The 24,035-nt window shown below is 42.6% G+C and overlaps 1 protein-coding gene across 1 annotated transcript; it reads right to left on the bottom strand.

Annotated features, from left to right (window-relative positions):
• Nucleotides 1–1,079: 1,079 nt before the first annotated feature.
• LOC145341045 (granzyme K-like) lies at nt 1,080–23,210 on the bottom strand. Its single transcript, XM_080185786.1, has 5 exons — nt 23,150–23,210; nt 14,940–15,102; nt 7,732–7,873; nt 2,728–2,991; nt 1,080–1,371 (listed from the first exon to the last, which is right to left on the bottom strand). The coding sequence occupies exons 1-5, from the start codon at nt 23,208–23,210 to the stop codon at nt 1,189–1,191; spliced, it is 813 nt and encodes a 270-aa protein (XP_080041912.1). The 3' UTR covers nt 1,080–1,188.
• Between the last annotated feature and the right edge of the window lie 825 nt (nt 23,211–24,035).

The raw sequence follows: 24,035 nt of genomic DNA, 5'->3' as shown, positions 1-24,035 counted from the left end.
TGTTTATCCCTAATATTAGGGGCGGCACAGTGGCACAGTGGCTATCCCTGCTGCCTTACAGTGCCAAGATCCCAGGTTCAACTCCAACCTTGGGTCACTATCCATGTGGAGTTTGCACTTTCTTTCTGTGTCTGTGTGGGTTTCCTCTGGGTGCTCCGATTTCCTCCCACAGTCCAAAGATGTGCAGGTTAGGTTGATTGGCCATGATATATTGGCCCTTGTGTCAGGGGGATTAGCAGAGTAAATGCTTAGGGTTGTGGGAATAGGGCCTGTGTGTGAGTGGGGCCAGTGCACACTCAATGGGCCAAATGGCCTCCTTCTGTACTGTAGGAATTCTATTAATATAATTTACAAAGATCACCCATCCTCCTCTCTCCCTATTCCCTGAGGTACTGTCCATATTTCCTGATATTGATTTTTCAGTCACCCTGTCTCAGTGATACTGCAATCCTCCAACTTCTTTTTCCACGCAGTTTTCACATCCCTTTTCCAACCCTTACATCCCATGTGTCCGAATTGTTGCCAGTTCTCTGGGTCAGTGGTCATGGTGGTGAGGATGTGCAGAGGAAGACAGAACAGGAGAGTGGTGGCAGCTGATGATGTCACAGCGTGAGGAGCCACTGCTGCGATGGGAAACTTGAAGTACAAAGATTCCCCAAACTGCTAAATTCAGGATGATGGACAATTGCAGGATGGCGCCTACCTATCCAGAAGATGTTACACATGCCTTATATCTTGTGAAGCTGGGAGAGTCAATTGTTTGGCTGTTTCAATCTATCTCACACCACAAAGGATGCCCTCTAAGTCTTCAGAAGACTTCTTAACCTCCAAAACTGTAGTTATAAGGGACAGATTCTAGTCAAAAGTTCAGTGTTTTACTTGATTCATTAGATTTTATATTTTGCAGAACTATATAAACAGCAGACCTGCCGTTACTAAAATTTCAGATGAAAATCTCACACTTAGAAAAATTGTTTGACTCACTTTTACAATTCAAACCGTTGTCTGTGGATTCAGTTAATGATTTTCACACATTGAAAATTTTGCATTTCAGGTATTTATTTGATTTTGTAGCAGAATGTTGTACAATGTACTAAATCATTGGGCAAAAGTATTCTTGTCTTTCTCTGAGCAAAGCAATTCAACAAATTATGAACTAAAGCAGAATGACTGAAAGACTCTCAACCCTCAATATATTTCTTCAGCCATCATATTGTAAGTTTGCACACCAATTTCTCGCTCAATCCAGTCCAGGTATTTCTTTGACATGAGAGTGTAAATCCCAGGCTTCTTGGCGTTTGGTTTTTTAGGACCGAATGATACAATCCCTTTGTACGCACCTTTGCAAATCAGAGGACTCCCTGAATCACCCTAGAAGAATAAAACATGAAAAAGCCAATAACTAAGCAGACTTGGTTAAATTTGAATAAACTTAGATTGCAATATATTCATGTCATATTGAGCTGTTCTCAGTATTTATGTACATATTATGGGTTACAATAATATCAGAAAAAATAGCATTGTATTGATCTGGTTGGTCCAGGAGCCAATGATAGCTCTTGTAATCCTCTATCAAATATATCACCCAGTCATTAACCAGCCCACTCTCAAATTTGCTGCTACATTCAGCCCTTACCAACCAACAGTCCATTTCACCCTCACTGAGGATGTCAAGAAACATAAAAGAATATTTACTGCATAGACATAGGACAAATATTTTTACTTACCAAATCTGAAATTGGTATTATACTATCTCAATTCTCACCTTTTTCTCCCCATTATCTTTGTTTTTTTTTCATAACCAAGTGTCCCTGCATTTGGACTTGTCTTAATACCAGGAGCTTCTGGCAACATATACTGTCATTTTTAAAATTTGCTTACAGGATTTGGGCATCATATTTTTCTAGTCACCAGAAGAAAAACCAAAAGAAAAGCTTATCTTTCACAAAAAAAAGAGATTGGCCCTCGGTGACCAACATCTGCAATTCCCAGTGGGCCTCAGTGGCCTCTCTGCATGTGCTTGTCCTGAAAAGGCTGCACAAAGGCCGATCTTTTTTTTAACCAATCTTTGGGTTCTGCTCACTTACAGGCCAGAGAATGCTGTATATGCACAGTTACAATGGGCTTGTGAACCCCCGGTATTCTGTTGGCATGGCTGGCTATCTGACAGATTGTGTGCAAAGCAAAACTTGAATACAAATTGCACTCAAATGGAAAAGAGAATCAGAAGAATGGGTTGAAATGCTGGAGGTGGATTCATGGTGAAGAATCCAGAGCAAGAATAATTTTGGAATAGATTCCATGGCATTCTTTTTGGGAGCAGAGATAAGAAACCCTTGGGTGAAACGCAGAATTGAAATGAGAGCAGTTGGCTTGCAGTGTGTCAAGCGTCTGTGGGAAGCTTTCTGAAACAAAAACTGAAAAATGCTGGAAAATCTCAGCAGGTTTAACAGCATCTGTGGAGAGAGAACAGAGGCTGGATGATGGGACTGCTTCTGACCCATTCGGTACCCATGGTGGCAATCTTGAGCCCTGCTTGTCATTTGTGGGGATGGTGGTAGGGACTTAAAATCAGATTAAACCCAGAAGTCACATTATAGGCCAAGCCAGGTAAAGGCAGCAGGTTTCTCTCAGTAAGAGACATTAGTAAATCATGTTGGATTTTTACAAAAATGCCAAAAGATTCATTGTAACTTTAACTAATACCAGCTAACATAGTGCACTCACTTGACTTGCATCTTTCTTGCCTTGTCTGTCACCAGCACAGATCATGTCCTCTGTAATGTTAGGATTACCCCTGTAACTACTGTTGCATGTTTTGCGATCTACTACAGTTAGATCCACTTCTTGAAGTGTTTTAGATAGAGAATTTGATTTAGTTGCTCCCCATCCTGCCACTGTACAGCGAGTTCCAGGTTTCACATCCGCACCCTTATCGGCAGGTAGTTTGAGGAGGTTCACATATTCGTTGATCTTTGCTTTATTGGACAGCTGTGGTACAATAAGAATTAATTAATATTTTTGCTCTTCAACACGTGAAGATCTTATAGTATTGATTTTTTCCAAAATATATCAGTAATTTTCTCCTTGTAAGAAACCTGCCTTGCAAACGTGTCCCCTCTAGGATTGAATACTCTGACTTGGATCCATCAATGGTTCCATGGGCACTGACTACTCTCTACTCTGGCTCTTCAGATGTTGTTTATCATTTATGGACCATGAAGGTGATTGTTGCTACCTGGAGGACAACAACACAGCCCAACCCAATTCACATCAAACATCCACACAGCAACAATCACCGGACAATCTGGAGCAAAGATTGGTAAATGTACATGGCCTCTGATTGCTGTCTAATAAATGTTGCTGAAAAGCCCCCAGTGTGGATTCAGGGTGAAGTCACAGGGCCAAGCAGCTTGTTAATGCTCATTATGAGGAATGCACATGACAAGGATTGTGATCTTCTTCATGTCTGAATTTCTATCTTTGGCAGTTTTATTTATTTATCAGTGTCACAAGTAGGCTTACATTAATACTGCAATGAAGTTACTGTGAAAATCCCCTGGTTGCCACACTCTGGCATTTGTTCGGGTACACTGAGCGAGAATTTAGCATGGCCAATGCACATAACCAGCAAGTCTTTTGGCCTGTGAGAGGTAACCAAAGCACCTGGAGGAAACCCAGACAGACATGGGGAGAACATGCAGACTCCGCACAGACAGTGACCGAAGCCAGGAATTAAATGGGGGTCCCTGGCATGGTGAGGCAGCAGTGCTAACCATTGTGTCTGACTGGTGAATCTCACAAATTGTATTCCAAAATTTTTATTCAAAGAGGTTGCCGGTGATGGTGAGAGGGGCTGGGAGGAAGCAGTCAGTGTGGGGATCCCCTGTGGTCGTTCCCCTCGGCAACAAGTATACCGCATTGGATACTGTTGAGGGGGACAACCTACCAGTGGTAAGCCACAGTGACTGGATCTCCAGCAGTGAGTCCATCCCCTTAGCTCAGAAGGGAAGGAGGGAGAGCAGGAGAGCAATAATTATTGGGGACTCGATAGGTAGAAGGACAGATAGGAGGTTCTATGGCAGCAAAAGAAACTCATGGATGGTATGTTGCTTCCCAGGTGCCAGGGTCCATGACATCTCGGACCATGTTTTCAGGATCCTTAAGGAGGAGGGGGAACAGCCACAAGTTATGGTACACATCGGTACCAATGACATAGGTAAGAGAAGGGACAGGGATTTAAAACAGGAATTTAGGGAGCTAGGGTGGAAGTTGAGAGCCAGGCCAAACCATGTTGTCACCTCTGGCTTGTTGCCAGTACCATGAGCTAGCGAGTTGAGGAACAGGGAGAGAGTGCAGATAAACACTTGGCTGCAGGGATGGTGTAGGGGGGAGGATTTCAGTTACATGGATAATTAGAGCACATTCTGGAGAAGGTGAGACCTGTACAAACAGGATGGTTTGCACCTGAACCAGAGGGGCACCAATATCCTGGGAGGGAAATTTGCTACGGCTCTTCAGGGGGGTTTAATCTAATTTGTCAAGGGGATGGGAAAATGAGCTGTAGTGCAGAAGCCAGTGTTGAGTGTAGTGAGGTACTGAGGAGGGTATCAAGTTCGCAGGAGTGTACCGGCAGACAGAAAGGTGAGTTGAAGTGTATCTACTTCAATGCAAGGAGCATCAGGAATAAGGTAGGTGAACTTGAAGCGTGGATTGGTACTTGGGACTACGATGTTGTGGCCATTACAGAGATATGGTTAGAGCAGGGACAGGAATGGTTGTTGGCAGTTCCGGGGTACAGATGTTTCAGTAAGAGTAGGGAAGGCAGTAAAGGAGGTGGAGGAGTAGCATTGTTAATCAAGGAAAGTTTAACGGCTGCTGAAAGGCAGTTCAAGGGGGATCTGTCTACTGAGGTAATATTGGCTGAAGTTAGAAATAGGAAAGGATCGGTCACGATGTTAGGAGTTTTCTACAAGCCCCCAAATAGTAATAGAGATGTGGAGGAGGAAATTGTAAAGCAGATTACGGATAGGTGTGGAGGTCTCAGGGCAGTTTTTGTACAGTGTGTGCAGGAGGGTTCCCTGACACAATATGTGGATAGGCTGACAAGAGGTGGGGCCACATTGGACTTGATACTGGGTAATGAGAGCACTTTGGATATAGTGACGATAATTCGGTGTCTTTCATTATTGCAATGGGGAGGGATAGGGCCATATGGCAGGGCAAGATTTATAATTGGGGGAGGGTAGTTATGATGCGATTAGGCAAGATGGGAACAGAAACTGTCAGGGAAAGGCACAACTGAAAAGTGGAGCTTGTTCAAGGAGCAAATACTGTGTGTCCTTGACAGGTATGTCCCTGGCAGGCAGGGAGGAAATAGCCGAGTGAGGGAACCATGGTTCACAAAAGAGGTTGAATATCTTGTCAAGAGGAATAAGGGAGCATATGTAAGGGTGAGAAAACAAGGTTTCATTGGGTTGCTTGAGGGTTACAAGGTAGCAAGGAATGAGCTAAGAAAAAGGGCTTAGGAGAGCTAGGAGGGGAATGAGAAGTCCTTGGCAGATTGGATCAAGGAAAACCCCAAGGCTTTTTACTCTTATGTCAGAAATAAAAGAATGACCAGGATGAGTTCAGGGCCAGTCAAGGATAGTAGCGGGAACTTGTGCATGGAGTCAGAAGAGACAGGAGAGGCGATGAATGAATGCTTTTCTTCAGTGTTTACCAAGGAGAGGGGCCATGTTTTTGAGGATGAGAGTGTGATACAGGCTGATAGGCTAGAGGTGGTAAATATTCTGAGGGAAGATGTATTAGCAGTTTTGAAAAACCTGAGGGTCGATAAGTCCCCTGGGCCAGATGGGATACATCCTAGGATACTTTGGCAGGCAAGAGATGAGATGCAGAGCCTTTGGGTTTATCTTTGGGTCCTCACTGTCCACAGGGATATTCATGATATGGAGATGCCAGCGTTGGACTGGGGTAAGAATTCTCACAACATCAGGTTAAAGTCCAACAGGTTTATTTAGTAACAAACATCACTAGCTTTCGGGGCTTTTTTATATATCCTGTTTGTGATCAGAACTCCTCACTCACCTGATGAAGGGGCAAAGCCCCTAAAGCTAGTGACGTTTGCTACCAAATAAACTTGTTGGACTTTAACCTGGTGGTGTGAAACTTCTTACATGGGGATAGTGCCAGAGGACTGGAGAGTGGCAAATGTTGTTCCTCCATTCAAGAAAGGAAATAGGAATGACCCTGGTAATTATAGGCCAGTTAGTTTTATTTCGATGGTCAGTAAGTTAATGGAAAAGGTCCTGAGGGACAGAGCTTATGGCCATTTGGAAAGATGTAGCTTAATCTGGGATAGTCAGCACAGATTCGTGAAGGGTAGTCTTGCCTCACAAATTTAATTGAATTTTTTAAGGAAGTAACTAAGTATGTAGACGAAGGTAGAGCAGTTGATGTCGTATACATGGATTTTAGTAAGGCGTTTGATAAGGTTTCCCATGGTAGGCTCATGAAAAAAGTAAGGAGGTGTGGGATAGAGGGAAATTTGGCCAATTGGATAAGTAACTGGCTGTCTCATAGACAGGGTGGTGGTGGAGGGAAAATTGTCAGACTGGAGAACAGTTACTAGCGGTGTACCATAGGGATCAGTGTTGGGTCCTCTGCTATTTGTGATTTTTATCAATGACTTGGAGATGGGGGCTGAAGGGTGAGTTAGTAAATTTGCTGATGACACCCAGATTGGTGGAGTAGTGGATGAGGTGGAGGGTTGTTGTAGGCTGCAAAGAGACATTGATAGGATGCAGAGCTGGGCCGAAAAGTGGCAGATGGAGTTTAACCCTGATAAGTGCGAGGTGATTCACTTTGGTAGCATAAATTTGAATGAGGATTACAGGGTCAACGGCAGGGTTCTGAGGAGTGTGGAGGAACAGAGAGATCTTGGGGTTCATATCCACAGATCTCTGAAGTTGCCACTCAAGTGGATAGAGCTGTGAAGAAGGCTTACAGTGTGTTAGTGTTTATTAACAGGGGGTTTGAGTTTAAGAGCCGTGGGGTTATGCTGCAACGGTACAGGATCTTAGTGAGACCACATTTGGAATATTGTGTCCAGTTTTGGTCACCTCACTATAAGAAGGATATAGAAGCATTGGGGAGAGTGCAGAAGAGATTTACCAGGATGCTGCCTGGTTTGGAGTGTTCGGTTTATGAGGAAAGGTTGAGGGAGCTGGGGCTTTTCTCTTTAGAGCGGAGGGGGATGAGAGGCGACTTAATAGAGGTTTATAAGATGATGAGGGGGCTACCTAGAGTGGACATTCAGAGACTATTTCCACTGGTGAATGTAGCTGCTACTAGGGAGCGTAACTATAAGGTTCATGGTGGGAGATATAGGAGGGATGTCAGGGGTAGGTTCTTTACTTAAAGAGTGGTGGGGGTGTGGATTACACTGCCTGCTGTGATATTGGAGTCGGACATTTTAGGAACTTTCAAGCGGTTATTGGATAGGCACATGGAACACACCAGAATGATAGGGAGTGGGATAACTTGATCTTGGTTTCAGACAAAGTTCGGCACAGCATCGAGGGCCAAAGGGCCTCTACTGTGCTATACTGTTCTATGTTCTAAGAGGTAAAGCTGTAACTTTCCTGTGAAATTAAACATTGATGCCTTTCTAAATGAATAATTGTTAACATCACAAAGAAATCTGAATCGAAGAAATAAAATTCATACTTGGACCAGCATGATGTCGTTTGCTTTAGTCTTATAGTTGAACTCTGGATGGGAAATAATCTTCTTAACCTGAAGCTTTTGTTGAGTCTTCTCATTCCGTGAAAGAGAATGTGCTCCAAGAACTACTTGAACAAACCTTTGTCTGCAGTTCATCAGAAAGAGAGAGAATTATTCTTTCATTAAAAAGACAACTTTCACGTTAAAGAGCAATTGGAGTTTCAAACAGCGTAAGAATATCAAACTGAACAAAATTAACCAATATTTACTATTTACCATTTCTTCCTTCCACTGATCAAACACTGAATTGACAATTCAGGAATTCACCATTCAGTTCAACTTGTCCAAATAGTGTCAGTTCGAATGAACTTGCTTCATACAACCACTTTCCACTCTGTGCCCATATCCCCTCCTTCCACTCCTCCCTCACAAGATTCTGCATTTCATGCCAACACGCACTAAGGCAGATTATCAGATAGGTGAAAACGATGGAATTAAATAGCAGCTCAGTCAATATCTGAAATGTTGGCATTTGGTGGAATTCTTCCTCCAATGCTGATAGATCCATTCTGCATTTCCAGATTTCCAGTAGTCACATCTTTTTTCTTTTGATCTCCAGTTTCAGTGCAGTGAATTAATTATTGATGAGGAAAAGCGTGGGCAGATTGAGGTGTAGCTTTTAATGAGAGAATGAAAATAAACTTCAAATCATCTGTAAAATATTCGCCTTAGAAAATCTAAATGAGGTCAAAAACCTGGGGGACTGCACCTTCTAGCCAGTGACTAAGGAAAAGTTTGCAAGGTCAGCTGGTCATTCCTTATTTCTGTACCATTGCTGCTCTCCCACACCACACACAGTGGCACAGTGGTTAACATTGCTGCCTCACAGCTCCAGGGACCAGGTTCGATTCTTGGCTTGCATCACTGTCTGTGTGGAGTTTGCATGTTCCCCCTGTGTCTGTGTGGGTTTGTTCCAGGTGCTCCAGTTTTCTCCCACAGTGCTGGTTAGGCACATTGACCTGAATAGGTGCTGGAGTGGTGACTAGGGGAATTTCACAGTAACTTCATTGCTATGTTAATATAGGTCTTATTTGTGACTAATAAATAAAGTTTACTTTTGCTTTGGGCACATTTAAATATCTGCCATTTTCCAGAGATTTAAGAGTGTTCATCTGCAGGGCAGGAGAGAGCTAGGAACCTTCCCCTCTAACTGAAAGCATCAGCACTCAAATGAACCTTTCGAAATAGTTTTCAATTTAATGATTGGGATAAATGTCCTGTTTGTTCTGGGATCTGAATCCTCAGCTGGGACACACGTGGATAGCCAGGTGTACCACTGTCTATCATGTTCACATTGATGGGTCACAGAAACTCCCAGCCCGAGTCTACATCCATCTATTTCAGTGGCCCTATACGAGGCACTCAGAGGTTCTATCCATTATGAGGCCCTGCAGCGTCGCTAACATAAAACTTGATCTATTCAGGTCCTAAGTTAATTTCTGGCTCTCCAGGTGTCCAAACAAGGGTTACAGAGGCTGTAGTCTTTTTACAGAGTTCTACCCTGGTTAGTAAGGTCTCATCAATAGACTATATTCAGCAAAACAACCTCATAGAATACTTATAGTGCACTTTAGATTGATATGAAGGGTTGGTGTCATGTTATCAGGCTATTACTCACACAAGTTACAAATAATAGTCTGTGGTCATTTCGCTTATCCTAAAAGTTGCTCAGAATGTCACTAATATGATCCTGTTTCTAACAATGTGAATGTAGTGAACTCACTAATTGGAGGTAGAACTATTATCAGGGACAATGATTCTTGCCACTTGGATCCATTACAGGTGAATGGCCTAACAGGCAGTTCACTTCTAATTAGGCAAGCAGTGAGGGACAGAAATACTCTCTTTAAATTTTAAAGTTTATTTATTAGTGTCATAAATTGGCTTACATTAACATTACAATGAAGTTACTGTGAAGTATCCCTAGTTGCACACTCCGAAGCCTGTTTAGGGACATTGAAGTAGAATTGAGCATGGCCAATGCATCTAACCAGTACATCTAACCAGCACAGACTAAGAGAGGAAACAAGAGCACCTGGCGGAAACCGATGCAGACATGGGGAGAACATGCAGACTCGGCACAGACAATGACCCAAGCTGGGAATCGAACCAGGGTCCCTGGAGCTGTGAGGCAGCAGTGCTAACCACTGGCTTTGTGGGTATTTTAGATGCTTGGCTAATCAAATGAGATCACGTTCACCACAAGAGAACCATATAATTTTTTGCCATCTAACAGCAAAGCCATCTATGAAAGTAAATAATTTTATTGGCTTATCACTTACGGAAATATATTCCAATAACACTCAGTTCTCTGTGTAACAATAATGGTGCGGCTGGAGATTGAAAGTAATAGATTAAGTGTATCCAGGGGTATTAGGCTGTTCAGAAGGACAGACAGGAAGGTAAGGGAGGTGATGTAGCTGTGATAATTTAGGGTGACATAAGGGCGGTAGTGAGAGATGATATAGGTTCTATGGAGAAAAGTGTTGAATCCATTTTGGGTGGAAATAGTAAGGAGAAAAAGTCACTGACAGGCATAGTCTACAGCCTGCCAAATAATAACATCATGGCGGGGCAAGCAATAAACAAGGAAATAACTGATGCATGTAAAAATGGTACAACAATTATCATGGGGGATTTCAATCTACACGTTGATTTGTCAAACCAGGTCAGTAAAGGCAGCCTTGAGGAGAAGTTCATAGAATGTATTCGCGATAGTTTCTTTGAACCATATGTAATGGAGCCTATGAGGGAGCAAGCTATCCTCGATCTGGTCCTATGTAATGAGACAGGAATAATTAATGATCTTATAGTTAGGGATCTTCTCGGAAGAAGCAGTCACAGTATGGTTAAATTTAAAATACAGATAGACCGTGAGAAGTTAAAATCCAATACCAGTGTGTTATGCTTAAACAAAGGGGACTACTATGAGATGAGGGAGGAGTTGGCTAAGATAGGCTGGGAACAAAAACTTTATGGTGGGACAATTGAGGAGCAGTGAAGGACTTTCAAAGTGATCTTTCACAGTGCTCAATAAAAGTCTATACTAGTGATAAAAAATGATTATAGGAAAAGGGATAATCAGCCATAGATATCTAAGAAAATAAAGGAGGGTATCAAATTGAAAGAAAATACATTCAAAGCAGGAAAGATTAATGGGAAACTAGAGGATTGGGGAATCTTTAAAAATCAAAAGAAATCCACAAAAAAAAAGATAAATTATGAGAATAAACTAGCTCAGAATATGAAAGCAGATACGGAGAAGGACGGGAATAGTTTGCCGGATATTAAAGATAGAAGGATGATAGGAGTTGAGGGCCTGAATGCGATTACTGTCACTAGAGAGGTAGTGCTTGATAGACTAATGGGACTGATGGTGGACAAGTCCCCAGGACCGGATGGAATGCATCCCAGGGTTCTGAAGGAAATGGTAGAGGTGATAGTAGATGCCTTAGTGATTATTTGCCAAAATTCACTGGATTCCGGGGAAGTGCTGGAAGATTGGAAAATGGCTAATGTTACGCTGCTGTTTAAAAAAGGTAGCAGGCAAAAGGCAGGGAATTATAGGCCGATTAGTTTAACGTCTGTTGTTGGAAAAATGCTTGAAACCGTCATCAAAGAAGAAATAGCGAGGCACCTAGAAAAGAATGGTTTGATAGAGCAGACACAGCATGGATTCGTTAAGGGGAAGTTGTGTTTGACGAATTTATTGGATTTCTGTGAGGATGTGACTAGTGCAGTAGACAGAGGGGAACCAGTGGATGTGGTGTTTTTAGATTTCCAAAAGGCGTTTGATAAGGTGCTGCACAAAAGGTTGCTTCAGAAGGTTAGGGGGCATGGAGTTGGGGGTGAAGTGTTAGCATGGATAGAGGATTAGTTGTCTAATAGGAGGCAGAGAGTTGGTATCAATGGGTGCTATTCTGATTGGCAGTTGGTGACTAGTGGAGTGCCGTAGGTATCAGTGCTGGGGCCTCAGCCGTTTATCATTTATATAGATGATCTGGAGGAGGGGGCTGAGTGTAGGGTAACGAAATTTGCTGATGACACAAAGATGAGTGGAAAAGCAAATTGTGCGGAGGGTGTGGAAAGTCTGCAGAGGGATCTGGATAGGCTGAGCAAGTGGGCGAGGACCTGGCAGATGGAGTACAATGTTAGCAAGTGTGAGGTTATCCACTTTGGCAGAAATAATAGTAGGAGGGATTACTATTTAAAGGGAGAAAAGCTGCAGCATGCTACAGTGCAGAGGGACCTGGGGGTCCTTGTGCATGAGTCGCAAAAACCCAGTCTGCAGGTGCAGCAGGTGATCAAGAAGGCGAATGGGATGCTGGCCTTTATAGCGAGGGGGATAGAATGTAAAAGCAGGGAGGTCTTGCTGCAACTGTACAGGGCACTGGTGAGGCCACAGCTGGGGTACTGTGTGCAGTTTTGGTCGCCGCACTTGCGCAAGGATATTTTGGCCTTGGAGGGAGTGCAGAGGAGGTTCACTAGGCTGATACCAGAGATGAGGGGGTTAGACAATGAAGAGAGACTGAATAGACTGGGTCTGTACTCGTTGGAGTTTAGAAGGATGAGGGGGTATCTTATAGAGATGTATAAGATAATGAAAGGGATGGATAGGGTAGAGATAGAGAGATTCTTCCTGCTCAGAAAGGACAGCAGGACTAGAGGGCACAGCCTCAAGATAAGGGGGGGAGCAGTTTAGAACAGAGTTGAGGAGGAACTTCTTCACTCAAAGGGTGGTGAATCTCTGGAATTCTCTGCCCGTTGAAGTGGTGGAGGCTACCTCGCTAAATATATTTAAGACACGGGTAGATAGGCTTTTGATAGACAAGGAAATTAAGGGTTATGGGGAGAAAGCGGGAAAGTGGAACTGAGCCACTTCAGATCAGCCATGATCTTATTGAATGGCGGAGCAGGCTCGAAGGGCTAGATGGCCTACTCCTGCTCCTATTTCTTATGTTCTTATGTTCTTATAGCAAAAGTTTCTCCAAGTATATAAAACAAAAAGCAGTGACTAAGGTAATCATTTTTCCTTTAGAGGATGAGAAGGGAGATTTAATAATGGAAAATGAGGGAATGGCCCAAGCATTGAACAGGTATTTTGTGTCAGTTTTCACAGTGGAAGACACAAATAACATGCCAAGAATTGATGACAAGAAGTCTACGGCAGATGAGGACCTAGAAACGATCATTATCACTAAAGAAGAGCTTTGGGCAAATAAATGGAACTAAACAAACAAGTCTCTTGGCCCTGATGGAATGCATCCTGGGGACTAAAAGGGATGTTGGGGGGGAAATAGCAAACGTACTTGTGGTAATTTACAAAAATTCGCTGGCCTCCGGGGCAGTTCCAGCAGATTGGAAAACAGCAAATGTGATGCCACTGTTTAAAGAAGGAGGTGGACAAAAGGCAGGTAACTATAGGCCAGTTAGCTTAACTTCTGTAGTAGGAAAAATGCTTGAATCTATCATCAAGGAAGAAATAGTGAGGTATCTGGATAGAAATTGTCCCATTGGGGAGACCCAGCATGGGTTCATGAAAGGCATGTCATGTTTAATCAATTTGGTGGAATTCTTTGAGGACATTACAAGTGCGGTGGACAATAGGGAATTGGTGAATGTGGTGTATCTGGATTTCCAGAAGGCATTCGACAAAATGCCGCACAAAAAGTTACTGCATAAGATAAAGGTGCATGGCATTATGGGTACTGCATTAGCATGGTTAGAGGATTGGTTAACTAACAGAAAGCAAAGAGTGGGGGTAAATGGGTGTTTTTCTGGTTGGCAATCAGTGACTAATGCTGTGTGCTGTGCAGACACATGGATTTGGGCCAGTATCTGTGGGAGTTTGCGCATTCTCCCTGTGGTTGCGTGGGTTTCCTCCGGGTGCTCCGGTTTCCTCCCACACCCCAAAGATGTGCTCTTAGGCTGATTGGTGTAACTAATTGTCCCTAAATTAGTCTCCCCTCAATCTGGTTTCCAATGTGGAATGCCATAAGCGTAGACAAGGGCCATGAGTGGAAGAAGGAACTCACAATGTTAAAATGGCGGCGCGGGCTCATTGGGCCGAAGGGCCTTTTTCCCGTGCTGTGTTGTTCTTTGTTCTTTGCAGGGGTTTACAATTTCTGTAGATGGTTTGGAGTTGGAGACCAAGTGTAGTGTGTCAAAGTGCGCAGGTGACACGAAGATGAATGGAAGCGCAAAATATGCACTGAACATCTGCAAAGGGATATAGATTGTTTAAACGAGTGGGCAAGGGTCTAGCAAATGGAATACAATGTTGGTAAATGTTAATCCATCCATTTTGGTAGGAATCCTAACAAAATGGATTATTATTTAAGTGGTAAAAAATTGCAGCATGCTGTTGTGCAGAGCCATCTGGGTGTCCTTGTGTAGGAATCACAAACAGTTCGTTTGCAAGTGCAGCAGGTAATTAAGGAGGCAAATTGAATTTTGTCCTTCATTGCTAGAGGGATGGAGTTTAAAAACAGAGAGGTTGTGTTGTAGCTGTATAAGGTGCTGGTGAGGCCACACCTGGAGCACGATGTACAGTTTTGATCTTCTTATTTGAGAAACGATATATTGGCACTGGAAAAGGTACAGAGGAGATTCACTGGGTTGATTTCGGAGTTGAGAGGAGAGTCTGAGTAGACTTGATGATATTCATTGGAATTTAGAAGAACGGGGAGATATTACAGAAACTTGTAAAATGTTGAAGGGAATAGATAAGATACAAGCAGAGAGATTGTTTCCACTGGCAAGTGAAACTAGAACTAGGAGGCATTGCCTCAAAATAAGGGGAAGCAGATTTAGGACTGAGAAGAGGAGGAACTTCTTCACCCAAAGGATTGTGAATCTGTGGAATTCCCTGTCCAGTGAAGCACTTGAGGCTGCCTCATTTACTGTTTTTAAAGCTAAGATAGGCAGATTTTTGATCAGTAAAGGAATAAAAGCTACGGTGAGCAGGCAGGTAAGTGGAGCTGAGTCCACAAAAAGATCAGTCATGATCTTATTGAATGGCGGAGCAGGCTCAAGGGGCCAGGTGGCTTACTCCTGCTCCTACTTCTTATTTTCTAGGAGTTAAACCATTTGCAAACTTGAGTTAATAATCATAGTACTATTGATTTATACATCTACACATTGTAACTTACAATGGACAGTGTGCTGCAGTCAGGATCCAATTAGGTCTGATCAAAGCCCCTCCACAACAATGCTTATAGCCGCTCTTTTCTCTTCTACTATGTTGGATAGATGCCATATAAGGTTTTGAATGAGGTTTAGCTTCATGACCTCCGATTATTTCCACACCATGATCTGCATCAAAAAATAAATGATATTAAAGGGCTACTTGATCAGTCGAAATGGGCACTGAATTACTGTAGTTAGATTTTTATATAAGTGAATATGGAGGTTATCCTACATTTAAATAGAACACGATATTAATTTATTTAAAATGTAAGTTCTATGTTCTAATACATTATAAAGTCGGTGAGGAGGGAATGACTGTCCTGGACATCAAAGCAGCATTTGAATCTGTGAGGCATCAAGGATCTTGAATAAAATTGAAATCAGTGGGGTCATGGTGCAAACTCCCCACTGACTGCAGTCACACCGAGAACAAAAGAAGATGGTTGTCATTACTAGAGGTTTATTACCTTGGCACCACTGCAGGAGTTCACCAGGGTAGGTTTGACCATTTTCAGCAAATTCATAAATGGCATTCCCTATTTGACATTGCCAGATGTGGGAATGTTCACTGATTATTACACAATGTTCAGTTTGACTACAATTACTCTGGTAATGAAGTAGTCTATGACTACATGCAGCAAGCCTTGGGCAACATCCAGATTTGGGCTGATAAGTAGCAAGTAATAGTCCTGTTATTGAAGTATTCGTTAGTGACCATCTCCACAGGAGAAATTTATTTCTTCCATTGACAGTCAATGACATCACCATCACTCTATCTTCCATTTAAACATGCTGGGGGCCACCATTGTCCAGAAATTTAAATGGACCTGCTACACAATTACTGTGGTTACAAGAACAAGTTATAGGCTTGCTATTCTGGGGTGATGTGGCACGGGAGCACAGTGGTTAGCACTGCTGCTTCACAGCACCAGGGACCTGGGTTCGATTCCTGGCTTGGGTCACTGTCTGTGTGGAGTTTGCACATTCTCCTCGTGTCTGTGTGGGGTTTCCACCAGGTGCTCCGGTTTCCTCCCACAGTCCAAAGATGTGCGGGTTAGGTTAATTAGCCATGCTAAAATTGCCCCTTAGTGGCCTGAGATGTGTAGGTTAGAGGGATTTATGGGTAAATATGTAGGGATATGGCTGTAGGGCCTGGGTGGGATTCTGGCTGGTGCAGACTCGATGGGCCAAATGGCCTTTTTCTGCACTGTAGGTTTCTATGATTCTATGAGTGACTCATCTGCCTTGGAATCTTTCTAAGTTCCAGGAGTATAAGTCAGAAGTGTGATGGAATACACGCCAATTGCCTGCATTAGTGCTGTTACATCAATGCTCAAGAAACTCAACATTAGTTAGGACAAATTGTGGTCAGCAACCTAACAACTACATTAAGCACTCGGACACCAAGTGTCACAAGTAGAATGCATAATTTGCTTATATCACAAAGCAAATGCAAACATTAGCTGGGATTTTACTACCTGCTCGCCATGAGAATCAGAGTAAGGGAGGGGCGGAGCATGGTTACACATGGGATGTCAGGCCAGTGCCAGTTGTGCCCAGCATGTTATGTAAAAGGCATTTTAATGACACCATGTGCCCCTCTCCATCAGGTTTCTGGATTATAATGGACTGCAAGCTGGCACACTCAGTCAGGGGAGGCATGTCCATTCTCCTGACAGAGAAATGGCATTGTAGGGGCATCTGAGAGCATTTAACTGTGCAAGTGACCGCAAGATGGGGAGGGGTGAGGTCCACATGGGGATTAGGGATATCATAAGTTCATAAATTGATAAGATACAGGAGCAGATAGGCCATTTGGCCCATCAAGTCCATTCCGCCATTCGATCATGGCTGATATGCTACTCGTTCCCATCTTCCTGCTTTCTCCCCATAGCCCTTCAACGCATTACCAATTAAACATCTGTCTAACTCCTCCTTAAATTTACTCACTGTCCCAGTGTCCACTGCACTTTGGGGTAGCAAATTCTACAGATTAACAACCCTTTGGGAGAAGTAGTTTATCCTCTGTTTTAAATTTGCTACCCCTTATCCTCGGACTATGAACTGTCATCCTAGAATGCTCCACAAGACGAAGCATCCACTCCAAGACTACTTTATCCATACCTTTTATCATCTTCTATACCTCAATTTGATCTCCCCTCATTCTTCTAAATCCCAGACAGCTCGGGCCTAAATTGTTCAATCTCTCTTCATACATCAAATCCTTCATCTCTGGAATTAATCTAGTGAACCTCCTCTGAACTGCCTCCAATGCCACTACATCTTTCCTCAAATATGGAGATGAAAACTGTGCACAATACTCCAGGTATATCTTTATATTCTATTCCTTTAGCTATAAGTGTCAATATTCCATTTGCTTTCTTTATTATCTGCTGTATCTGCATGCTTGTTTTCTGTGACTCATGAATGAAGACACCCAAATCCCTCTGCACCGCAGCACCCTGAAGTCTCTCTCTATTTAGATACCAAGTCGCCTTCCCATTTTTCCAACCAAAATGCATGAGTTCACACTTTTCCACATTAAACTCCATCTGCCACATTTTGGCCCACCCTCCAAAGAGGGTTCAAGCACAGAATCAATTTGGCTAAAGCTAAGAAACTAAAAGGGTGCGATTACATTGCTCAGAGTAGCTTATTGGCTGCAACTAGTGAGAAAAATACAGAAGTACAAATTTGCAAGGAAATTACAGAGAGCTATTATAGAGTAGTTCTAATGGGGGATTTTAATTATGCAAATATAGATAGGGATAGTGTTAGTGCAAAAGATACAGAGGGGCAAAAGTTCCTAGATTGTGCTTAGGAAAACTTTTGACAGTAATATGTTTCTAGTCTGACAAGAAAAGATGCACTGTTGGCCCTGGTTCTTGAAGATTAGTTGGGCCAAGTCAATCAAGTGTCAATAGGCAAACATTTAATAGACAGCGATCATTGTACCATAAGGTTTAGGATGATGAAAGAAAAAGAAAATGGGCAATCCAAAATAATTGCCTGGGGAGAGCAGATTTGTACAGGACAAGAACAGAGCTGGACTGGTTATGCTGGAACTAAAGGATGACAGGGAAGACAGGACTTGAACAATTTATTACCTTCAAAACAGAAATAAATCTTACACGGTCAAGGTATAGTCCCTTAAAAGCAAAAGGTAGAGCAAACAAATCCAGATTCCTTGGGTGAAAAAAGGAGATGGAAGTTAAGATAAGGAAGAAAAAACGCGCTTATAGCAAGTGTCAAGGAGAAAATACAGTTGACAACTAAGAGGAGGTTCAGAGGGGAGGGAAAAAAGCATGTTAGAGAAATAAAGAGGAGTTATGAGAAAAGACTGTTGGCCAACGTAAAGGGGAACATTAGAGCCTTCCATAGATACATAAATAATGTAAAAGAAGGAGAGAGGTTGATAAGAGACTGAAAAGAGAATTTACACATGGAGGCAGGGGCATAGCTGAAGTATTACACAAATACTTTGTATCCATCTTTACCAAAAAGGGTAAATATAAGACATAGTGACAAATGAGGGAACTCTGTCCCCAGAAGGGTTCAAAATTGATAAGAAAATATTGAATAGACTGTTGGTACTGAAAATTGACAAAGCACAAAGATTGAATGAGATGCATCCAAGGATATTGAAGGAAGTGAGAATGGAAATTGCAGTGGCACTGGCCATAATCTTTCAGTCTTCTCTGCACTCAGGGGAGGTGCCAGAGAACTTAAAAATTGCAAACACGCCTCCCTTGTTCAAAAAAGGTTGCAAGGATAGCCCCAGTAACTCGGGCCAGTCAGTTTAACATCAGTGATGGACGAGTTTCTAGAAACAATTATTTAGGATAGAATTGGTAGTCATGTGGAAAAATGTGGGCTGATTTGGAAGAGCCAGAATGGATTTCTAAAGGGGAAATTGTGTTTACCTAACTTACTGGAGGTTTTTAATGAGGTAGCAGAAAAGGCCGAAATGCATAATGCTGTTGATGTGATGTGTGTGGGCTTTCTGAAGGCATTCGATATAGTGCCACGCAACAGATTTGTGAGAAAAGTTATAGCTCATGGAGAAAAATGGGCAGTAGCAATGTGTATGCAAAATTCGCTGAATGATAGGAGTCAGAGAGTAATGGTCAATGGATATGTTTTGGGCTGGAGGTGGGTTTACAATGGTGTTCCCTGGGCTCAGCATATGGACACTTTCTTTCCCTGATCTATATTAATGATCTATATCTTGGTGTGCAGGGGACAATTGCAAAGTTTTTGGATGACACAAAACTTGAAAATATTGTAAACTGTGAAGAGGACAAAATAGAACTTTCAAAAGGACAGAGACAAGTTGGTGGAATAGACAGAAGAGTGGTAGATGGAGTTCAATGTGGAAAAATATGAGATATGCATTCTGGTAGGAAGAACATGGAGAGACAATACACAATAAGTGGTAAAATTCTTAACGCGATGCAGGATTGGGGGCAGTGTGTATTTGTGCACAGATCATTAAAGGTGGCAGGACAGGTAGAGAGAGCAGTTAATAAAGCATAAAGTATTCCGGGCTTCATTAATAGGGGCAGAGAGTACAAAAGTGAGGAGGTTATGCTGAACTTATACAAGACATTAGTGTACAGTTCTGGGTACCACACTATAGAAAGGATGTGATTGCATTGGAGAGAGTGCAGGACAAGTTTACAAGAATGGTTCCAGGGTGAAAAACTTCATTTGGATTGTTCTCCTTGGGGAGAAGAAGGCTAAGAGATCTGATAGAAATGTTCAAAATCATGAGGGACTGGATTAGATAAACAGGGATATATTGTTCCCTCTCCAAAATAGGATCAAGAATGAGAGCACTGATTTAAAATGATTTTCAAAAAAAGCAAATGAGATGTGAGAGAAGACATTTTTGCGCAGTGAGTGGTTCAGGTCTAGAACGCACTACCTGAAGGTGTGGTGGAGACAGGTTCTGGGGAGGCAATAAAGAGGGCCTGATAATTTGAAAAGAAACAATGTGCAGGGGTATGGGGAACAGACAGGGCAATGGCATAAAGTCCTAACACTCATTTGGAGAGTTGGTGCAGACATGATGGGCTGAATGGCCTCCTTTGCACTGTAATAATTCTGTGATTCTCTTTTGTATATACACACAGCTACAACAACTTCACAATGGCCAACTTTTTGCTACTTTTTAACTCCTTTATTTGCAGAATATTATGGGGGAACGGCAAATTGTGCGGAGGGTGTGGAGAGTCTGCAGAAGGATCTAGATAGGCTGGGCGAATGGGCCAGGAAATGGCAAATGGAATTTAATGTTGGCAAGTGTGAGGTGGTCCACTTTGGTAGGAATAATGGTAGGAAGGACTATTACTTACATGGCGAAAAACTGCAGCAGGCGACGGTGCAGAGGGACCTCGGGGTCCTTGTGCATGAGTCGCAAAATCCCAGCTTGCAGGTGCAGCAGGTGGTCAGGAAGGCGAATGGGATGCTGGCCTTCATAGCGAGGGGGATTGAATATAAAAGTAGGGAGGTCTTGCTGCAGCTGTATAGGGCATTGGTGAGGCCGCAGCTGGAGTACTGTGTGCAGTTTTGGGTGCCGCACCTGCGCAAAGATATTTTGGCCTTGGAGGGAGTGCAGAGGAGGTTTACTAAGCTGATACCGGAGTTGAGGGGGTTGAGCTATGAGGAGAGGCTGAATAAACTAGGCTTGTACTCGTTGGAGTTTAGAAGAATGAGGGGAGATCTCATTGAGACGTATAAGATGATGAATGGGATGGATAGGATAGAGGTGGAGAGACTCTTCCCGCTGAAAAAAGACAGTAGGACTAGGGGGCACAGCCTCAAGATAAAGGGGGGGCGGTTTAGAACGGAGTTGAGGAGGAACTTCTTCACTCAAAGGGTGGTGAATCTCTGGAATTCTCTGCCCGTTGAAGTGGTGGAGGCTGCCTCGCTAAATATTTTTAAGACGTGGGTTGATGGGTTTTTGATAAGAGAGGGGATTAAGGGTTATGGGGAGAGGGCGGGAAGGTGGAACTGAGCCACGACATATCAGCCATGATCTTATTGAATGGCGGGGCAGGCTCGAAGGGCTAGATGGCCTACTCCTGCTCCTATTTCTTATGTTCTTATGTTCTTATGTTCCTGTTCCTGGTTGTTCAATACGCTTATTTATAGATATATGTACTAATGCTATCACTTCACTGAAGAATCAACCACAATATATTGTTCCAATGAGTGTCTGCAAATGGTTGGAAATGTGCACCAAAAGGCATTTGGCCCATTTTCAGGTTGTTGTACAAAAAAGTGTTATACTGTTTGTGGGGAGGACCACATACAATTACTGAGGAGGTGCAGAAACCTCATCTTCCATCAGCTGAATTTCAATTTAGAGCCAGAAATAAATTCAATCATTTGTGGGATTTTGTTTCAAATTGTTCAAATTGAACAGTTTAACAAGTGAACGCAAGTGAGAGGAGTTATAGTAAACTAAAATTAATCATTTGTTTATATGGGTCTGACATGGATTAGAACAATCAATATGTTAAAAAGTTTCCAAATATAAAATGATTGAGATTGTACAATAATAGTATATCTATTCACTGTATATGAAGTTCACACTCTCTGCTTATGTTAGGATAAACATTTTTCTTTTCTGAATATGGAGAACTTTGGCAAGGACATTGCCCAGGGGTCTTCAAATATAAGGAGAGACACCTTTGAAATAAACCCACAAAAACAAGGTATTGAACCCAGCACAGAACTTTGATAAGTTTCCATTAGACTGCACCTACACGTCAAAACATTGGTTTACAGGATTGTCTGCAATTGATTGCAAGACCGTTCCCCACGCCGCCCCAACCTTCCCCACAACAAACCACCCCTCCCCCCACCGCAGCAAGTACCCACACCATTCCCCTACACATCCTAATCCCACTCTGTGCCAGTAATGAGACTACATTGGATATGAGGACATAATGCAGGTGAGATAGGGGAACATCTCTGCCTCAATTTTACACAGCCAAGAATAAACATGACATGATTGTGCAAAGCATGTGAATGAGTTCATTCCACAAGCACCCTTAACATTAAGGTTGAGGTGTCACCAATATTGAGAAAAATCTGCAAAAGGGGTACACACTGTAGTGATATGGAAAGGCAACTCATGGACCAAAAGACATCTGCAATAAGTATGGGGCCATGATAACCCATGTGATTGAAATTCATCGTAAAAAAGAGGCATACACAAGTGGAGATGTGAAATGGGTGCCAATCTTATTTACAATTGTGTATATGATACACCTCTACAACTGCCTGCTAAGCCAGAGTGTTGAGGTTGGTGAACACCTCTGGCCATCATGGAGGTAGAGCACATTGTTGAGGGTCTCAGGTGCAGCCAGCAGGCATTCCAAGGTGGTGTCACTCAATTTGGGCACAGCTGCTTTCTTTCCTTGTGGGACCATTTCTCTTATCTGTGACACTTCTGGGCAGCAGACATTGAAGAAGCTGTGCACGGATGAATGGCTTCGGGATTAAGGAAGTAGTGAACTTGTGGTGTGGTGGGCAAATCAGGGGCTGCCTACTCACGATCCAGCATGTTTCATTTGCGTGCACAGTTAATGCAGCATGAAGGAGATAAATCAGTTCCCACTTCATTGCATCAAATTTCATCTGCCTATCCGTCAATTCCACCAACCTATTTATGTCCTGTGAAGGTTTGACATGATACTCATCTCACAATACTTCCATCTTTTGTATCAGCTGCAAACTTTGAAATTAAAATCCTATAATTAAGAATTAAAAATGTCAGGAAGTAGATACTTATGGTAACAATATTAAAATAAAATGCTGCAAATTCTAGATATCGGAAATAAAAACAGAAATTGCTGGAAATACTCAGCAAGTCAGGCAGCAACTGTGGAGATAAACTGATTTAATATTTCAGGTTGAGATGACCTTTCACCAGGACTGAAAACGCACATTGCTGATAACAGTTAATCTCAACCTGAAGTGTTAACTCTAGGTATCTATAATAATTAATATAGTAAAGAATAACTTTTAATCTGTTTATATAACAGAGTTAAGGTTAATTAAAATCAAATTCTTACTGCATATCTATTACCACTTCAGGATTATTACCACACATCTTAATATAAATGCACAAAGTATAAAATTAGCTTATTTTGTTACTTACAGGTTGGAGTTAGTGAAACCACGATCAAAGAAATGAAGAGAGTATATTGTAATAATTTCATTGCCATTTCGATTATGATTACAAGTGAAGTTCTCGAGTAATTTATGATCATCTCAAAGGGATGTGGTTTGTTCCCTTTGATGTCATTTCTAAGAAGTGGCAACCTTTCAATTGTGAATCGATTCCATTTACAGCAAACCACATGAGACAACCAAAGCGGACCAGAGGATCGCAACAAATATTAAGACATCGGTAAGAGGGAACTGGGGTTACACTGAGATTATTTTAAAATATTTGAATCAATAATCATATATATTTTGAATTTTCAATGAAATATTCTGATAACACATATGAGTTTTCTCATTCCCGACTTGTCAGATACTGCCTGGGCGGAATTCTCCCAAAAACATTTTAAATGTTGAATTTGTGGGAAAACTGGAATAATTCACATTGTTTTTAACAGTAGGAGTTCAGACTAAAATCCCCCACACTCTATGCACTGCAGAGGCCATCAGCATGAATATCATTAGATTTCAGGGGGCAGGAGCCTGAAACCAGCAGGCCTCTGTGCATGTGCACTGGCCCCGCACTATCAGCCTCCCGTTTGCTGGCCAGCGCAATTGCTGGCGAACCCCTGTGACTCACCATAGTGCTGCCTCACCAACAACCATTCTCCCACCCCACAAACTGATCGCAGACCCCCAACCATTCCTGGGCCAGCCTTGACCTTCCCCTCACTAGGCCGCCCAATCTCCAGACCCCCCTACAATTATCCCTCCCCCCGAGCAGCAGGCAGACCCGTTCCCCAGCTGACCCCTCCCATCTGGCTGAACCTCAGCCTACTCCGATCGTTGCCCTCCCTCTGGCCCCCATCGACCCCAATGAC

Source organism: Carcharhinus amblyrhynchos, chromosome 1, assembly GCF_965287045.1.
Source record: "Carcharhinus amblyrhynchos chromosome 1, sCarAmb.v2.hapA, whole genome shotgun sequence".
Taxonomy (NCBI): domain Eukaryota; kingdom Metazoa; phylum Chordata; class Chondrichthyes; order Carcharhiniformes; family Carcharhinidae; genus Carcharhinus; species Carcharhinus amblyrhynchos.
The sequence above is the reverse complement of the archived record's forward strand: the minus strand, read 5'-3'. Positions and strand labels throughout refer to the sequence as shown.